Source organism: Leptodactylus fuscus, chromosome 3, assembly GCF_031893055.1.
Source record: "Leptodactylus fuscus isolate aLepFus1 chromosome 3, aLepFus1.hap2, whole genome shotgun sequence".
NCBI lineage: Eukaryota > Metazoa > Chordata > Amphibia > Anura > Leptodactylidae > Leptodactylus > Leptodactylus fuscus.
Genome location: NC_134267.1, coordinates 85,179,816 through 85,197,194, shown reverse-complemented (window position 1 = coordinate 85,197,194; position 17,379 = coordinate 85,179,816). Strand labels below are relative to the sequence as shown.

The 17,379-nt window shown below is 41.7% G+C and overlaps 1 protein-coding gene across 1 annotated transcript in view; it reads right to left on the bottom strand.

Moving 5' to 3' along the window:
- EZR (ezrin) overlaps positions 1-17,379 on the bottom strand; it is a 61,723-nt gene that overhangs the window by 23,783 nt on the left and 20,561 nt on the right. The window contains exons 3-4 of the mRNA XM_075267879.1: positions 9,756-9,839; positions 4,800-4,895 (exon numbers count right to left, since the gene is read on the bottom strand). Coding sequence (XP_075123980.1) covers positions 4,800-4,895; positions 9,756-9,839 — 180 coding nt within the window. The remainder of the gene's footprint in view (positions 1-4,799; positions 4,896-9,755; positions 9,840-17,379) is intronic.

Sequence of the window (17,379 nt, the reverse complement as noted above, 5' to 3'; positions counted from 1 at the left end):
CAACATAGAGTCTACAGGAAAAAAAAGAGGCCTTCAAAGAAAAGAACACGGTCCCTACAGTCAAACAAGGCGGAGGTTCCCTGATGTTTTGGGGTTGCTTTGCTGCCTCTGGCACTGGACTGCTTGACCGTGTGCATGGCATTATGAAGTCTGAAGACTACCAACAAATTTTGCAGCATAATGTAGGGCCCAGTGTGAGAAAGCTGGGTCTCCCTCAGAGGTCATGGGTCTTCCAGCAGGACAATGACCCTAAACACACTTCAAAAAGCACTAGAAAATGGTTTGAGAGAAAGCACTGGAGACTCCTATAGTGGCCAGCAATGAGTCCAGACCTGAATCCCATAGAACACCTGTGGAGAGATCTCCTGATGGCAGTTTGGAGAAGGCCCCCTTCACATCTCAGGGACCTGGAGCAGTTTGCCAAAGAAGAATGGTCTAAAATTCCAGCAGAGCATTGTAAGAAACTCATTGAAGCTTTACCGCTTTACCGGAAGCGGTTGTTCGCAGTTATTTTGTCTAAAGGTTGTGCTACCAAGTATTAGGCTGAGGGTGCCAATACTTTTGTCCGGCCCATTTTTGGAGTTTTGTGTAAAACGATCAATGATTTGACTTTTTTTTTCATTCAATTTTGTGTTTTTTCATTGCAAGCAAAATAAATGAAGATATTAATACCAAAGAGTTTGTGCTTGCAATCATTTTCTTGAAGAAAATGAGTATTATCTGACAGAATTGCAGGGGTGCCAATACTTTTGGCCAACACTGTATAAAGGAAACTCGTTGGGAGCCTTCACACGGAGTTTACGCTCCGCACATTCAGACATGTAAACATGTATCAAAGTTACCGCTGTGAAACACAATCCCATAGACTTCAGTGTGTGACAGTCTTACACCCGCTGCACATTGAAATCAATGGGAGGCTTTTAAACCCATTGATTTCAATGTGTAGCGCTCGTAAGACCGGCACACATTGAAGTCTATGGGATTCTGTTTTACAGCAGTCACTTTGACACCTGTTTACGTGTCTGAATGAGCGGAGCATAAACTCCATGTGAAGGCTCCCTTATACTTCTCCCTTCTGCTCTATCTAGTCCTGGTTTGACTCAATAAAACGCAGCAAAATCTTCAACTTAAGCCCCTTGCACATGATCTTGTGCTAGGTCAATTGCTGGTGCTGAGGCACCTATTCCAGTCTGATTTTACGACCACACTTCTGCAGATCTTGTCCATTGAATGAAAAAGGCCACGAAAACAGCTAACCAGCACACGGTTGTGTGCAACCCGGATAAGGCTGAGGCGAAACGGATTGAACAGAAGAGATAAGTATAAGTTACTCCTATTTTTCAAGATGGCGCCGCCATATGTGGCTGCCTGTGTTACAGCTGCTACAAACTAAACTGATCTTTCTCTCTCCTCTCCTTTCTTACACTCCTTTTCTATCACTATAAGGAACATTAGTATGAAAACTTACTTGCTGGCTGAAATTGCTGTAGAAACACATGTCAAAGGAATCCATTTTGAGCCGTTTGTCTGGAAGAATGTCTCCACACATACAAGGAAGACTTGTGTACACAAGAGGAGACACTGTTACAGCTTATGTCTGCAGGAAGCATGCTACAAGACAAGCATGCTCTCACCATCCCCCACGAACTAATAAGAAGACTTAAAAAACTTAGAAAACGCGGAAAAAGAGCCGGAATACTGAAACGCGAAGGAAAAAATGCAAAAAGCATGTGATTCCGGCCATCATTATGGGGAATGTGAGATCAATTGTGAATTAGATGGATGAACTGACAGCACTGACCAGGCATTAACAGGAGTTTCGTGAGTGCAGTATGATGCTGTTTACAGAGACTTGGCTTACTGAAATCACTCTGGACACACTTGTCTCCGTGGAGGGCTTCAAACTTCTTCATGCGGACAGGACGCTGGAGAGCGGTAAGCGCAAGGGAGGAGGGCTTGCAATATTTGTGAATGAGAGATGGTGTAATCCAGGACATATTGTAGTTAAGAAACAAACGTGTGAAAAGGATATTGAACTGCTAGCCGTGAGCATGAGACCTTATTACCTGCCAAGGGAACTATTACATGTTATCGTACTAGCTGCATATGTCCCCCCCCTCTGCTAAAGCTGACTCTGCCTGTGAGATGCTGCATGCGGTTGTGAGCGAGCTGCAATCATCTCACCCCCATGCCCTGTTCCTAATGTCGGGAGACTTCAACCATGTCTCTCCAGCATCCACTCTACCAGGCTTTACTCAGTACGTAACCTGCCATACAAGAGACAACAAAATGCTGGATTTGCTCTTTGCCAACGTAAGGGATGCATATAACTAATCTGCCCTACCGCCCCTAGGCAGATCAGATCACAACCTGGTACATCTGCGACCCACATACACTCCACTGGTGCGCAGAGAACCGGCGGTTACCCGTACAGTGAAAATTTGGTCAGAGGAAAGTGTCGAGACTTTGATGGACTGTTTTAATATAACATTATGGGAAGTGTTTCAAGACTCATTTCCAGGGGACATTGAGGGACTCACACACTGCATAACAGACTACATTAATTTCTGCGTGGATAGCACGGTACCAACTAGAAAGGTGAGGAGTTTCTCCAATAACAAACCATGGGTCAACTCTGAGATTAAAACTCTTCTCAAGGAGAAAAAATTAATTTTTAGGTCTGGGGACAAAAATAGCCGGGGGGTGGTGCAGAAACAGCTAAGACAACTGATCAGAGAAGGGAAAGCCAACTACAGGCGGAAGATGGAACTACAGATGGGGGAGGGTAGAATCTCGAAGTTGTGGGACAGTCTTAAGGCTATATCTGGACACAAACAAAAGGCTGGCCCTCAGATAAAAGGTGACAGGAAGTGTCTTAACGAGCTTAATCTATTCTTCAATAGATTTGACTCCAAGCCAATGCTCCCTTCACCAGCATCTCAGTCAACCCCCCTCACACACCAAGACCCAACCCCCACCGACCTGCAGTCAACTGCAATCTGACTATCTGATCCTCCAGGAATCTCAGGTGTGTAGGGAAATCAAGAATATTAAAGCAGACAAAGCTGGAGGACCTGATATAAGCGCAAGAGTTCTTAAAATGTGCAGTGACCAGCTGGGTGGTATTATTACGCATATGTACAATATGAGTCTAAAGCTGGGAGTGGTACCTCAACTGTGGAAAACATCTTGCATGGTACCAGTCCCAAAGAAACCCAACCCGATGGGCTACAATGACTACCGGCCTGTAGCACTGACATCCCGCCTGATGAAGGTCCTAGAGAGACTGGTCCTGACACACCTACGCCCCCTAGTGAGCTCCACTTTGGACCCCCTCCAGTTTGCCTATCGGCCAGGCATTGGGGTAGATGACGCCATCATCCACCTTCTTCATAGAGCTCTCTCTCACCTACAGAAACCCGGGAACACTGTGAGAATAATGTTCTTTGACTTCTCCAGTGCTTTCAACACCATTCAGCCAGGGCTACTGAGGGAGAAGCTGAACCTTGGTGGAGTGGACCATCACCTGTCCAACTGGATCCTAAACTACCTGACAAACCGCCCTCAGTATGTGAGAGCCCAGGACTGTGTGTCTGACACTGTGATCTGTAGTACGGGGGCACCACAAGGTACAGTTCTTGCCCCATTTCTCTTCACACTGTACACTGCTGACTTTAGACACAACTCATCCAACTGTTACTTACAGAAGTACTCCGATGACTCTGCTATAGTAGGCCTTATGACTGATGGTGATGATAGGGAATACAGAGACTTAAACCGGGATTTTGTTGAATGGTGCCAGCGGAACCAGCTCAGGATTAATGCTGGGAAGACCAAGGAGATGGTGGTGGACTTTAGTAAATAGAGAAGTGCCCCGACCCCGGTGGAGATCCAAGGAACATGTATTAAAATAGTCAGGACAAATAGACTTGACAGGCTGATCAGAAGGGCCAGCTCTGTCCTGGGGAGTCCCTTGGACCCAGTACAGGTGGTGGGTGACAGAAGGATACTGTCTGTGGTGACCTCCATGCAGGAGAACAAATCCCACCCCATGTATGGGACCTTGATGGGACTTGGCAGCACTGTAAGTGACCGTCTACTTCACCCCAAGTGTGAGAAAGAGCACTATCGCAGGTCCTTCCTTCCAACCGTGACCAGGCTGTATAATCTACATCAGACCAAGAGAAGATCACTCCGCACAGAGAACTAATGATTATGACTATGAAGTCTTCCCTCTTTCTCTTCCGTTCCTTAGCTGCTATGGACTCCTAGTATATCTTCTCTTCTCAGCTTATGTGTGTCTACTTCTGTAATATATTATTCTGTATTATCCTGTATCTGTATTACTATGCTGCTGTAACATACTGAAATTTCCCCACTGTGGGACTACTAAAGGATTATCTTATCTTTCCCATTCCTTTTGTAGCAATTCTTGGCTTTGACTCAAAAAACTGCAGCAAAATCTGCAATTAAAAAGCTGCAATGTGAGGCCTCAGCTAAAGCAGCTTTTCTGTCTGAGGGGGGGAAAAAGCAACAAATACAATTATGACAAAACTGCAGGAAAAATGCAGGTATTACACATAGTTGTTGCTAGTGGTGGGTCCATTTTATTAATAATGATAATTTTACGTTAACTGTAGATCTTTCCACTATACGAGGCTTAGTCCAATACTGGCATTCGTGTAATATGTTCTACACTGGTTAAACTGTTACTGTGTAATTACAGCTGAAGGATCAACAACCGTCTCAGGAATTCACTTCAATAAGGACTTTGGAACTCTGCGAACTGAATGACATACCTTTTTCTCGAGTTTCAGCCAGGTTGTGCATCCCTTAGTATCTTCGTACTGCAGTCCAAAGTACCACACTTCACGTAGTCCCACAGTCTTAACAACCTGAAAAAGCAGACAGCTTGTTAATAATCAATCCAATTATGACTACTGCAACACCCTTCTGCATGGACTCCCGGCAAACACCCTCGCCCCCCTCCAGTCCACCTTAAACTGTGCTGCCCGCTTAATCCACCTCACCCCCCGATCTTCATCGGCTGCTCCCCTCTGCCAGTCCCTCCACTGGTTACCCATAGCCCAGCGAATTGAGTTCAAGCTACTAACGCTAACATACAAAGCCATCCACAACCTGTCCCCTCCATATATCTCTGACCTCATCTCCCGCTACCTGCCCACACGTAACCTCAGATCCTCCAACGACCTCCTACTCCGCTCTGCCCTCATCCGCTCCTCACACAACCGTCTCCAAGACTTCTCCCGTGCATCCCCCATACTCTGGAACTCCTTACCACGACACATAAGACTGACCCCCACAATCACAGGATTCAAGAAGGCCCTGAAGACTCACCTATTCAGGAAGGCCTACAACCTCCAATAACACCATCACCGCACCGCCATCTGTACAGTCTCCCCCTCTCCTTCTGTCTCTACCCCCTTCCCTCATAGATTGTAAGCCCTCGCGGGCAGGGCCCTCTACCCCACTGTGCCAGCCGATCACTGTTAGTATGATATGTACCTGTATATTTTGTGAATTGTATGTAACCCCCAAATGTAAAGCACCATGGAATTAATGGTGCTATATAAATAAACAATAATAATAATAATAATAATGCTTACTAGCCCCCATTACAGCCCAGTTATTGTGGCTTTAGAAATGTTCTGCTTTGGCCCTGGCTCTTTTCTGAGACGCGAGTACACTTCTAACCTAGCCTTTCTGATATCTGGTGAGCAGAGCTGACCCTAACCTAAACCTTGCACCTCAGCCCAGTTCTTCCAGCAATTGGTGGATTCTCAGTCATGTAAGATCCGAAGACATCTGCTTTGACATTTTGTTGTCAAGTGAGCAGCTTTGACAACAACTCTATGACACTTTTTGTGCCTAAGGGTTCGTTCACATCTGCTTTTGTATTCTGTCCATTCTGCATGGAGACCCCCCCGGACAGAATACAAACGCAATTGCAAGCGCTGTGCTGTAAAAGCAAACAGACCCCATAGATTATAATGGGGTCTGTGTGCTTGCCGCGCACTGTCTAAAGCAGGGTGGAAAGAAACGCAATGTGTTTCCACCGCGGTTTTTCCCATAGTTTTTTTTTGCTGTGGGATATCCTGTGGGGCCTTAGCCTAAGGCTGAGGCCCCAGGTTGTGAAAAAGCTGCTTTTTATGTTGCAGATTTTGCTGTGGGTTTTTTTTGTTTGTTTTTTTTGAGCCAAAGACAGTAGCGGACTGAGCAGATTGGTATTTCCTATACGTTCCCCATTCCTTTGGAAGCCACTTTAGCTCAAAAAAACGTAGCAATTTCTGAATCAAAAAAGGAGGGGTTTTTTTTGCAAGGTGTAGCCTTAATCAAAAAAGAAACTAATCTGGTGGTTTTCTACCCTAAACTGGTTCCAGCATGTGCACCATCAAACCTTTACTTCGATTTCTGTTGTTGAAAAGTCAAGTTATAGGCTTTTAAAACCTTAAAATGTTTATGAGACAGCGCTGCATTATCTACACTAGGCGCTGCAGGTTGTATAGCAAGTGAGCAGCACAGCTTGCAGTATATAAACATTACCAAGAGCCACGGTGTCTCAGTACAGGTAATCACTGGTGTCAGAGCCCCAAAGATTGAAATATTGAAACCACTTTAACCGCTTTACCTAGTCCTAGGTATATAAGAAACAGCTTGATCTAGTCATGCAGTCATTGCACTAGATCACACCCTGTGCAGAGTGGCTGACATTGCCCTTGCTGTCCGAAATCAACCTGAAACCTTTCCTAATTGTCAGCCTCACAGGGTGTGATTTAGAGCCATGACTGCTTGACTAGATGAAGCTGATCCCCGTACTCCATGACATAAGTTAATTTTGCATATGGCAACCTAAGGCTTTAAAAGCTTATAACTTGACTCTTTAGCAACAGAAAACTTAGTGAAGAACATAATAGGAAAGGTCATTGATGCTCCGCATGCTGGGACCAATGTCAGGTGGAAAAACACTTGACAGGTTCTCTTTAAATACAGCTGCTGAACAGTATACATAAGGCAACCTCTTCTAGGCGTCCGCCAGGATAACAGATGTTTCACTGTCAAATGGAACAGACTGCAATATCCCATTGCCCAGGGCACATCTAGAAAAATACTTCAGCCGAAGCACAAAGATATCTCTTTAACCCCCCAACATCAATAAAAATAGCAATAGGAAAATGTGCTATTAATACATGACCCATCATTCTAGAAAATACCATTGTGTGTGTGTGTGCCATAGGTAGCCTGAAATGAATTATAAAATTATAATCCCTTTCTAAAATTATTACAGAGACGCAGAGCTTTCCAGGGTTTGGTAAAATTAGGGCAGCTATGTTAATGGAGGCTGGCATGTGAACGGTCATAAATTAAAGTAAGGTCTCTGAAGAAAGTCAAGCCAAAAATACCAAACAATTCCTCCTGGTAGAGAGAGATTCCTTGCAAATGAGCGCTCAGCAGGTTATTGTTTGGGGTGCGAGGCTCATTAGCCATACACAATATAGAGTTATTTCTACAGAAGGAGATGAAAGAAGAAATGAATAGAGATTTTAATGACATATTTCCATGTAGTCTGAAGTTCTGGCTTACAATCTGCCCATCCTTTCTGGGGTAATTCGAGCATCCATTAAAAGAATATAACAGGCTAATGTAATGTGTCTGATGTCAGGGGATAAGGCTCTTTTAGTATATTGGACTTTATGGTCATGTTCACAGTTTGAGGATTGTGAATCCATTTTTGAAGCCACAATGAAAATTAATGAACATATTAAAGTGACCATTAGAGGAGACTGCAGCATTGAAATGAGAGCTGCAGCCTCTGCGCTACTTGCCAAGCATAGCTCCATACTGTGCTCTGCCTTGCATCTTAGTAGTTGAATGGTACTGAGTTGCAACTAGGCCATGTCACCGATGATCATGATGTCAGATGGTCCGTCAAGCGGAAGTGGCACTCATTGGAGTACCGATACGAAGAACTGATTAGTGAGCGTTCACAGATATCGGCCAATGCCATCTAATTCTGATGACCTGTCCAAAGTATAGGTCATCAATATTTCAGTTGTGAAAAGTCCTTTTAAGCTAAAAGTCCCATGTGGTGTCCCACAGCAAAAAAGCGCTGCAGGAAAAACTGTGGCAGCAACGCATCATAGTTCTAACGCTTTTGACAGAAAGTTTGCAGAGGTTTCTCCTCCAGATTTTCTGCTTCAATTATACCTATAGGGAAACTGCCAGTGTTTTCATAGGTATAATTGACATGATGCGATTTCTAAAACCACATTGAATTTTTAAATCTGTGGGACTGGTGCCACACATAACGTAAACTCCATGGTGTTTTACATTACCTACAAAGTGCATGGGATTCTGGGTAATCCCATTGACACTTTGCAAAAAAAAAATAAAAATCTGCAACAGAAATATTGCAATTTCAAAAATGTGACAGTTTTTTTTGTAAATTGCAGGATGTCAATTATACTTATGGAAAGGCTGCAGACTTTCTGTAAAAAAACAAAGATGAAAAAAAGCAATGCGTTTCCAATACAATTTTTTTTCACAGCGCTTTTTGGCTGTGGCTCACTACATGGGGCCTTAGCCTAAAGCCTGGTTCACATCTGCGTTCGTTAATCCGCTCTGGGAGTCTGCATGGGACCCCACGAACAGAATACCGAACACATGAGCAAGCAGTGAGCTTATGAAAGCACACGGACCCCATAGACTATCATGATCTACTTTCCTGTCTGCATGACTTGTGCGGACACCGCGTGGAAAGCACACAGACACCATTATAGTTTATTGGTCCGTGTGCTTTCATAAGCTCACCACTTGTCAATGCATTCGGTATGCTGTTCGGGGGGTCCCCATGTGGACTCCCTGAATGGATTACCGAATGCAGATGTGAACCGGGCCTAAAGGAATTTGAATTTGTTTAGTATGAAGAAGAGGAGTTTAAGTGGAGACGTGACCAACATATACAAATTTTTCAAATATAATATGTTACTATAGAGTTGGAAACAGGTTCAATACATCTATCAATCTTCTTTCATTACTTTACATAGTTACATACATAATAGATGAGGATGGATGAAGACATCAGTCCATCAAGTCCAACCTATAACCCTACAATCCCTACAGTGTTGATTCAGGGGAAGGCAAAAAAACCCCATGAGGCTCATGCCAATTGCCCCTTTTCAGGGGAAAAAATTCCTTCCCGACTCCAATATGGCAGTCAGTAGGTTAAATTCACACATACCATAATTTTACAATATGAACAAGTCCGCAGCAAAATCTCCATGGCATACATGTGGACTTGCTGCAGATTCAACCTTGGAAATGCAATTCAAAGTGTAAAATCAACGGCAGTGCCATGGAAAATTCACAGAGGTAGGTAAATTATAATAAATACTTACATACAGAGACTGTCCTATACTATTACTCTTTAGAAGTCTAGAGTTTCAATTATTTACTTCTTAAATTCCATACAGATAATCCTATAATGCACAAAGACGTTTTTAGTCGTGTCCTAAAATATTATATGAAGTGGTTAAAACTTTGTCCCTTGAACTGGGTGTAATAATGTACATTACATTGCTTACCTATACTACTAAACAGAGTATTTCAAAATTAGGGTTACATATGTTTTTAAGTAATATTACATCAATGTCTGTGCAATTCCTCCTCATCATCAATATTATTATTATTATTATTATCATTATTAATAGCCAGTTCTAAAATATTGCAAGGTCTACCTGGTCAAATAGCTGTTTGCCAGTAGTGTTGGGCTGTATGGCAAATTCCAGCTCCGCATCCATAGTGGTCACCCGAACATTGACCTGAAATTTATAAAAAAAATACTTGTTTACAAATAGGTAATGGATATATCATGAAAAAAATCACCAAACCAAAATCGTTTCATTTTTGTAGAAAATACATATCCATAAAACAGTGAAGCATTGACAATTCATCATTTGAATCTGTATATTTATCCCACGCATGGCACCTGCATTTTCCGGGGTCCATGGGGTCGCAGGTGATTTAAAAGGTCAATATAAATTCTTTTATTATTTCATACTATTACATTACTCTGACCATTTTTTTAAGAAAATTGGAAGCCCCATTTAACAAAAATACCTTTTAATTAATATCCAATACTCCTCTCCTCTCTTACTATTCTCATGACAGTGATTCCCGAAAGACAAGGATTTTTGGTTATCAAAGTCTTGTTACCTTTCCTCCATATAGTAATAAAGGGAAGCCTTTCGAATACTGGATTTGATAACTGTTGTACAGTTTAACCCCAACCTATCCCATCCCTTTTCCTATGGATATTGTTTCTAATAACATATCAGACTGCTTTATCACACGTGCTATGCTTTCAGTATTGGAGCTTGGTTCAATGTTCACCGTCCTCTGCGTTTTCCATTGATTAGATTAACCCTTTAGCGTTAGACTGTCATTACTTCCTTTCCTTTTTAATGAAAAGGGAGAATCACAATAAAATGTATTATAAAAGATAACACAGGAAACATACTGAACCTTATAAGTCGCTTTATTAGTTTAAGAAAGTTAACTAGAAAGTCATCGTCCCGGCGGTGATTACCTCCAACATTTTTGTTGGAATTACTTTGGACTTAATACTAAAGCTGCTTAAAAAAGTTATTTGGTCACTAACTTGCTTTTCTACAGATTGCTTTCCAAGTGGAAAATAACTAAGGAATTTACTTCTACTTAATACATAATAATCTGTGGTTTGAAATGTGATGGCATTTGCAGATGGGACTAGTCTAAAACCTTCTTTACAGCATTCTGAGTGTGAAAAAAAAATATTACAAATACATTTTAATGTTTTTTTTTTCCAAAAAAGAAAAACCCATTTTGTTACAGTAGCCATAAATACACTTAAAGGCTGGATCCCGACGCGGCGTTTTAGAATCCCTGCAAAGTCGATAGGATTCTAGGAAATCCCATCCACACATTACAGAAAAACAACAGCGGGAATGTTCTGATTTCCAAAATTTTGGAAATTGCAGCATGTCAATTATACCTATGGAAAAACCGGCGTATCCCTATAGGTTTAATTGAGAAGAAAGTCTACAGAGGAAAACTGTGAAAAGCACTGCATGAAAAACGGCAATGCGTTTCCGCTATAGTGTCTGCTACATGGGCCCTTAACCTCACAGTTAAGTCATCTTTTATAAAAAAAAAAAAAGTGGATAAAATAATCTACATGGGGATCTCCCTGTTATCTACAGTATAAAATGTTGTTGCTGTCCTTGCAGCTATCTGTTGTCACTATATTTTATGCCTAATTGAAAATCAATAAACTCTGAATTGGAAAAAAAAAAGTGGCCAGAAAACCCATGAGGATGACACAAAGTTCACATCAGTGCTGCCCTTTGCCTGGCTACCTTCAGTAATGCACTATTAAAAATCCAATATTACGTCCTAGCTGCCACTTTATCCTCTTTAACATTTGGACCAGGAGTAATGCTGGCGCATGTGGGTCTGCATAAATGGTGGAGATATGGAATGAGAGAAGCAGAATATACACCCAAATATAAAACAACATTGAAAAAACAAAAATAAAAATAAACTTGGGGATTAGGCTACTACTAAGGAACTGACGTTCTGAAACGCCTTTACATTTTTTGTACCTTTTTAATTGGACTGAATAAAGTAGTATGATATTTTATCTGCGGTTGCTGGACTCCTATCATCTTTTCCACATGGAATACTCTGGGCCGACAGAGTCTAGTCGTCCGTGCATCCATCTTTGTTCCACAGGAATGTGAGTTTTTGTATTTTTTGATATCACAAGTATTTCCGAGTTTCTTTGTAGGTGGGCTGTGTTTTCCCCCTTCCCTTACCCCATCAAGTATAGTGTCTTCTGGTACTCTGTGGTCAGAACCTGAACACATTTGGGCTGCTGGAAAGGTTCAGTACAGCTAAGGGTTCATTCACACGGAGGAAAATGGTGAGGAATTTGGGTTCCTTTTTCTGCTAGCAGAATATACTAGCAGAAAATTCTGCTAGCAGAAAAAGGAACCCAATGAAGGAACCCAATTTTCAGCGCTGAAAAAAAAGACCTCCCATTGACTTCAATGGGTTCTGCTAGCAGAAAAAAAGCTAGCAGAACCCATTGAAGTCAATGGGAGACTTTTTTTCAGCACTGACATTCAGCGCCAAATAAAGCGCCATTTTTCTCTGTGTGAATGGACCCTTTGGCTGGGTTCACATGGCACTTTTTTGCTTAACAACTGCATGCAGTTTTTAATTGCAGTAATGAGTAGCGCATGTTACTATTCAGCTTACCTGTGTGCTAACAATCATTAATGATCATTAATCTGAAAACCTCTGGGGTATTGGCTGCGAGCACACAGGTGAGGTGCATAGTAACGTGCTATTTATTACTCATAACATGCGCTACTCTTCAGCAAAAATACAGAGTGTGAACCCACTTCTAATTTCGCTCATGTAACTAAGGATGCATGAATGAAATGCATGGTTACTATATAGTGTACTTCTATGGTCTTATTCACATTTCTGTATCTGGGGTCTGTGCTTTTCACAGACAACACCATACCCTGCTCAATTGCAGATGGTGTGCTACCCATGGTTCATCCGCTTTTCACTGACATCTGAATAAACACATTGAAATGAATGGGTATGTATGTCGTCAGTGCCAAAGATACATAAAATATGAAGGTTTGAATAAGGCTTTACAGTGTCTTGGAATCATTGCCCTTTGCATTATAAATTTCTATACAGAAAGGAACATATACTTAGGACCTAGTGCTCACATAAATAACCCTCATTAGATTACTTTGAGAATAAATCTTGATTAGCATTGCAATATGTGAAATCTCAATAAATCTAACATATCCTGAAAAACAAAAAGTTATATCTCAAGAGTTACTACAAAGTAGGTGGCTGAACCAACCCTGGAGCTGCTGCATTGACTATAGCTAAACCCGAAGGCAAGTGGGATTAAAAAGCAGATGGGATTAAAAACACCTACGCACTAAGCAATCTTTTAAAACCTGGTGAAATGAAGCCCTGAGCTGACTGACAGATGAAGCTGCTAAACAAAAGAAGCAACACAGACTTAGTAAACAAGAAGGCCGCATGAAATATTGTGTGCTGATTCATGATATCAAGGTGTCAAGTGATCCTAAAGCTGCTTCTAGGCCAAATGTGATCAGACATTTTGGATTTTAGCTGACCTATATACTGCTATGTTGTTTTATCTATTGTGTCCATTGGCTCTGAATCATCCTCCATCAATTTTGGCTGAAAAAATGTTCCCCCATCAGCCAAAAAGGATGAAATGGCCATTCTGTAACCCAGCACTAAATAGAAACAGAGTGATACAGGATCTACAGTATGTCATAGGTGGAGAGGTACAGATAAAGCATTGGATATACTACTGTTAGCAGAGCACAGGTACCATTTATCTCACCCCGCCATAAATATGTACTCTCTGACAAAAAATATATATATATGAGTAAAACCTCCAGATAGAAATGTCAAATTTCTGCAAAACTGCATTCAGTTATGTCTCAGGCAGATATGTAAATGGTCTTAACACAGGAGGGCGTAAGAGTACATCCTTACTGCCCAACAAAAAGGCTCTCGGAGGCTACTTTTGGGTAGCATACCTATTGTTGAGGGAGATCACTGACTGCCAGACATGCCACTACAAAACATGTAAAGACATTTTGTCAATTTGACAGATTTTGAAAGGGAGAGCATCATTGGAATGAGAGAAGCAGAATAGTCATTTTGACAATTTGCCCTACATCTAGGCAATTCTGACCAAGCTGTTAAAAGGTTACATGAGGGTACACACACATACGGGCTCCAATCAGAACATGAATAGAAAGAAACATTTTACCTCTTGACAAACACAAGCAGCTCCTACATCTTCATTACATACCCCTGTCTCAGCCCAGATCATTTTCAGGTACTTAACAGAAATTAATTTGGTGTTACGGGCCCATTACAGATCCTGCCATAGGTAAACACTGTCACTTTCATTTGCAATGGTATCGTGAACAAGAAACCTGGGCCATTACTTACTGGAACTGTACTGTCTTTAGCATCAACTCTAGAGTCTTACTGGGCTTCTGGCAAAGGTCGGATTGGAGTATAGAGGCCTCATGGTGAGCATTTCAGTCCTGCCTTTTCTGTGGGGTGACACACTCTGTCAACTGCAGGTGTAATGATCTGGTCGGCCATCGGTTATTATTACTACAACAATGTGCAGCACATCATAGGGTTTCTTAGCAGGATAATGCTGTTTGCCCACACATAGCAGTAGTTTACCAGGAATTTCTCTGCCAGACTGAAGTACCTTCTTTGCCTGCACAGGTACTGACCTTTTGAGCCAGATTCGAGCATTTATGGACTAGCTGGGACACAGAGCTTGCATATTTGTTAGTTGCTGAAGCTTAACATCTGTGGGTAAATGTGGTGCAGGATACCATATGGAACCTCTATACCCATCCATATCTTATCTTGTATCCAGGCTAGAGGCAGCCCTAAAGGCTGGCTCCATGATACCCCATAGTGGCCCCTACACACAGTATTTATGCCCCATAGTGACTATGGTGCATAATACTGTGTGGAGGGGCCACTACGGGGGATAATACTTTGTGCAGGAATGCAGGCGGGATGGGGTGGTCGGTCGTGGTCTTCGTGTGTGTGTGTGTGTGGGGGGGGACATGTCAAAAGTTCGCCATGGGGCCGCGCTATTCCTAGTTACACCACTGAGCAGACGTGATATTAGTACAGGCTGTAATAACATTGAACAATCACTATAAAACAGATCCTATGCTATCTAAATAGTGAACATTGATTATTCAAAATTATGCCAAATGAAAACTATTACCTTTCAATATAAAGTTGTTTCTATGATTGAAAGCTCTGTAAAGCCCCATTCACCCAACAAGAGTATTAAGAGTAAATTGCCGTGTCGGCACTTTGCAATAATGTAGAGAATTTGGGGTTGCAGTTTGGGCACTCGGTCTCTAAACAGTTCGCCATCACTGGCCTTGGTTAGTGTGTAATGGAGAATTTTAGCAATGGCATTGTAGAAATGTTGTTTACATGGCTACAGCACCATGCTGCCCGTTTAGACACTAAAAATCTGATGACAGGTTCCCTTTAAACATATATTGTATAGATAGGTTACATTTGTTGAGATCTGGCACAGCTAACAGAAACAATACAATCTACATGGGCATGAGATCTTGCTTCCTTGGGCTAATCTTAATGCTGATTTATTTACATCAAATAAGGATTTGTATAGAAGGCAGTCAAACAAAGCTTGCATTGTCCTTATGTCTACCTAAAGGCAAGCAGGATATCCTTTACTAGCCTGGCACAGGCTGACTCTTATTTTCTAAAGTTGCACAAACAACCTGAACATAAGAATACAATTGAAGTGGGTTTTCAGGCTTGTAAGAGTAAAAACAGTTATTGTGTTACCAAGGAAATGGAGTGTATCTGGCATGACAGTAGTCCAGAATTTATAATGCCCTCTTTAGGACCGCATTCACATGTGTCTGTCCATGTGCTGTGTGTGGGTTTCACATGCATTTAGATGTCCTCTTTATCTGTGGATCGTTGTTGCTCAGGTAGGAACAAAAATGAAAGTATGTTCTGCTTTTATCCGTTTTTCAGACAGAACAAGTTCATCCTTAACAATAGATCAAAGAAAGTCACAGTTGCTGCTAGGAGATGCTCTGACGATTTCATCTGTGGCCACAATCATGGGACTTCTTTTAGTGGCTTGGCCAAAATAAACCTCCTATTTTTTTTAAACAGTTGTGAAAAAAGGATGACATAGATGGAAGATCACACACACATTCAGACGGAGATAGTTATGATGTACATTCTCATGAATAAAAAAAAAAAACCACTTTGTTTTTACAGACAAAAACAGATACAAATATGTGAATAAGACCTTAAGGTAACTCAACAATTACTCTGCCATGGATTTTGCCAAAAATCCATTTCAAAATCTGCAAGGAATCCACAACAACATATGCATGTGATACAGGTGACATGCATCTAATATTATCTTAGGCCTGCCTTATCAGTATGAATGGCAACGGGTTCTCTTGGTTGGAAAATTCCTTTAGATCAGTTTACAGTACTACAATATGGATGAAATTTGCATTGCGAATCCCTCTACTGTACACATTGCGGTAAAGAAACAGGTAGCGGAAACGCTGATGTTTCTAAAACCGTTGCGGTTCTGAAAATCGCAGCATGTCAGTTATACCTACAGAAAAGCCAGCGTTTCCCCATATGTATTATGGATGCAGAAAGTCTGCATACCTGTTTCAGACTGGGGCCCCATGTAGCATAAACGCAGCAATTTGCCTGTGGCGGAAACAGTGCAGAAAAAATTGCAGTGTTTTACAGTCAGAGCAAAGTAGATGGGATTCTGGCGAATCCCACGACCACTTTGCTGTAAAAACCGCGCTGTGGACATGTGACGATTTCCAAAACCAAAGCGGTTTTGGAAATTGTAACATGTCAATTATACCTACGGAAACGGTTTCCCATAGCTGTAACTGAAATAGGAAGTCCACAGTGGAAACCTCTGGTAAAGCGTCGTGGTTTCCTGCAGCGCTTTTTTGCTGCGGGACGCCACATGGGGTCTTAGCCTTAATGTCCATTGTTCTGTGAAACAAGCCTTACACAAAATGTAAAAGAATTGCCTAACTAAGGGAGCCTTCACAAGGAGTAAACGCTCCGCTCATTCTAAACGTAAACTCATTCAGAATGAGCGGAGTTAAAACAGATCCCATTGATTTCTATGGGTGCCAGTATACGCGCGCTCTCCATTGAAAGCAATGGGAGGCTTTTTTACCTATTGCTTTCAATGTGATACACGTGTATGCTGGCACCCATAGAAATCAATGGGATCTGTTTTAACGACGCTCATTCTAAACGAGTTTACGTTCAGAATGAGCGGAGCGTTTACTCTGTGTGAAGGCTCCCTAAGGGTTAACTTTTCTCTACTTCAGTAGGATTATTCCTTGATCCCAAAACTAAATGGGATAAACTTATTTACTAACCAGATCAGAGGATTCTCCTCTATACACTGGACGCCAATGTCCATTCAAAGTCTGAAAGGAAATTTAAAATCTTGTTCTCTCTTTACATTTTCAGTTGAATAGTTTTGGGAATGTGGCTTAAGCTGGATGTTAGATGAAACATATTATTGAGCAAAAGCCCATAGAAATAACATCAGCAAACCACAAAGTACAGAGTAAGGGCTAGGCTCACATCTGTGCTCGGTGAGCGCTCAGGGACTTTTCTCTCTGCATTTTTGGGGCAAAAACCGAGTGGACCTCATTA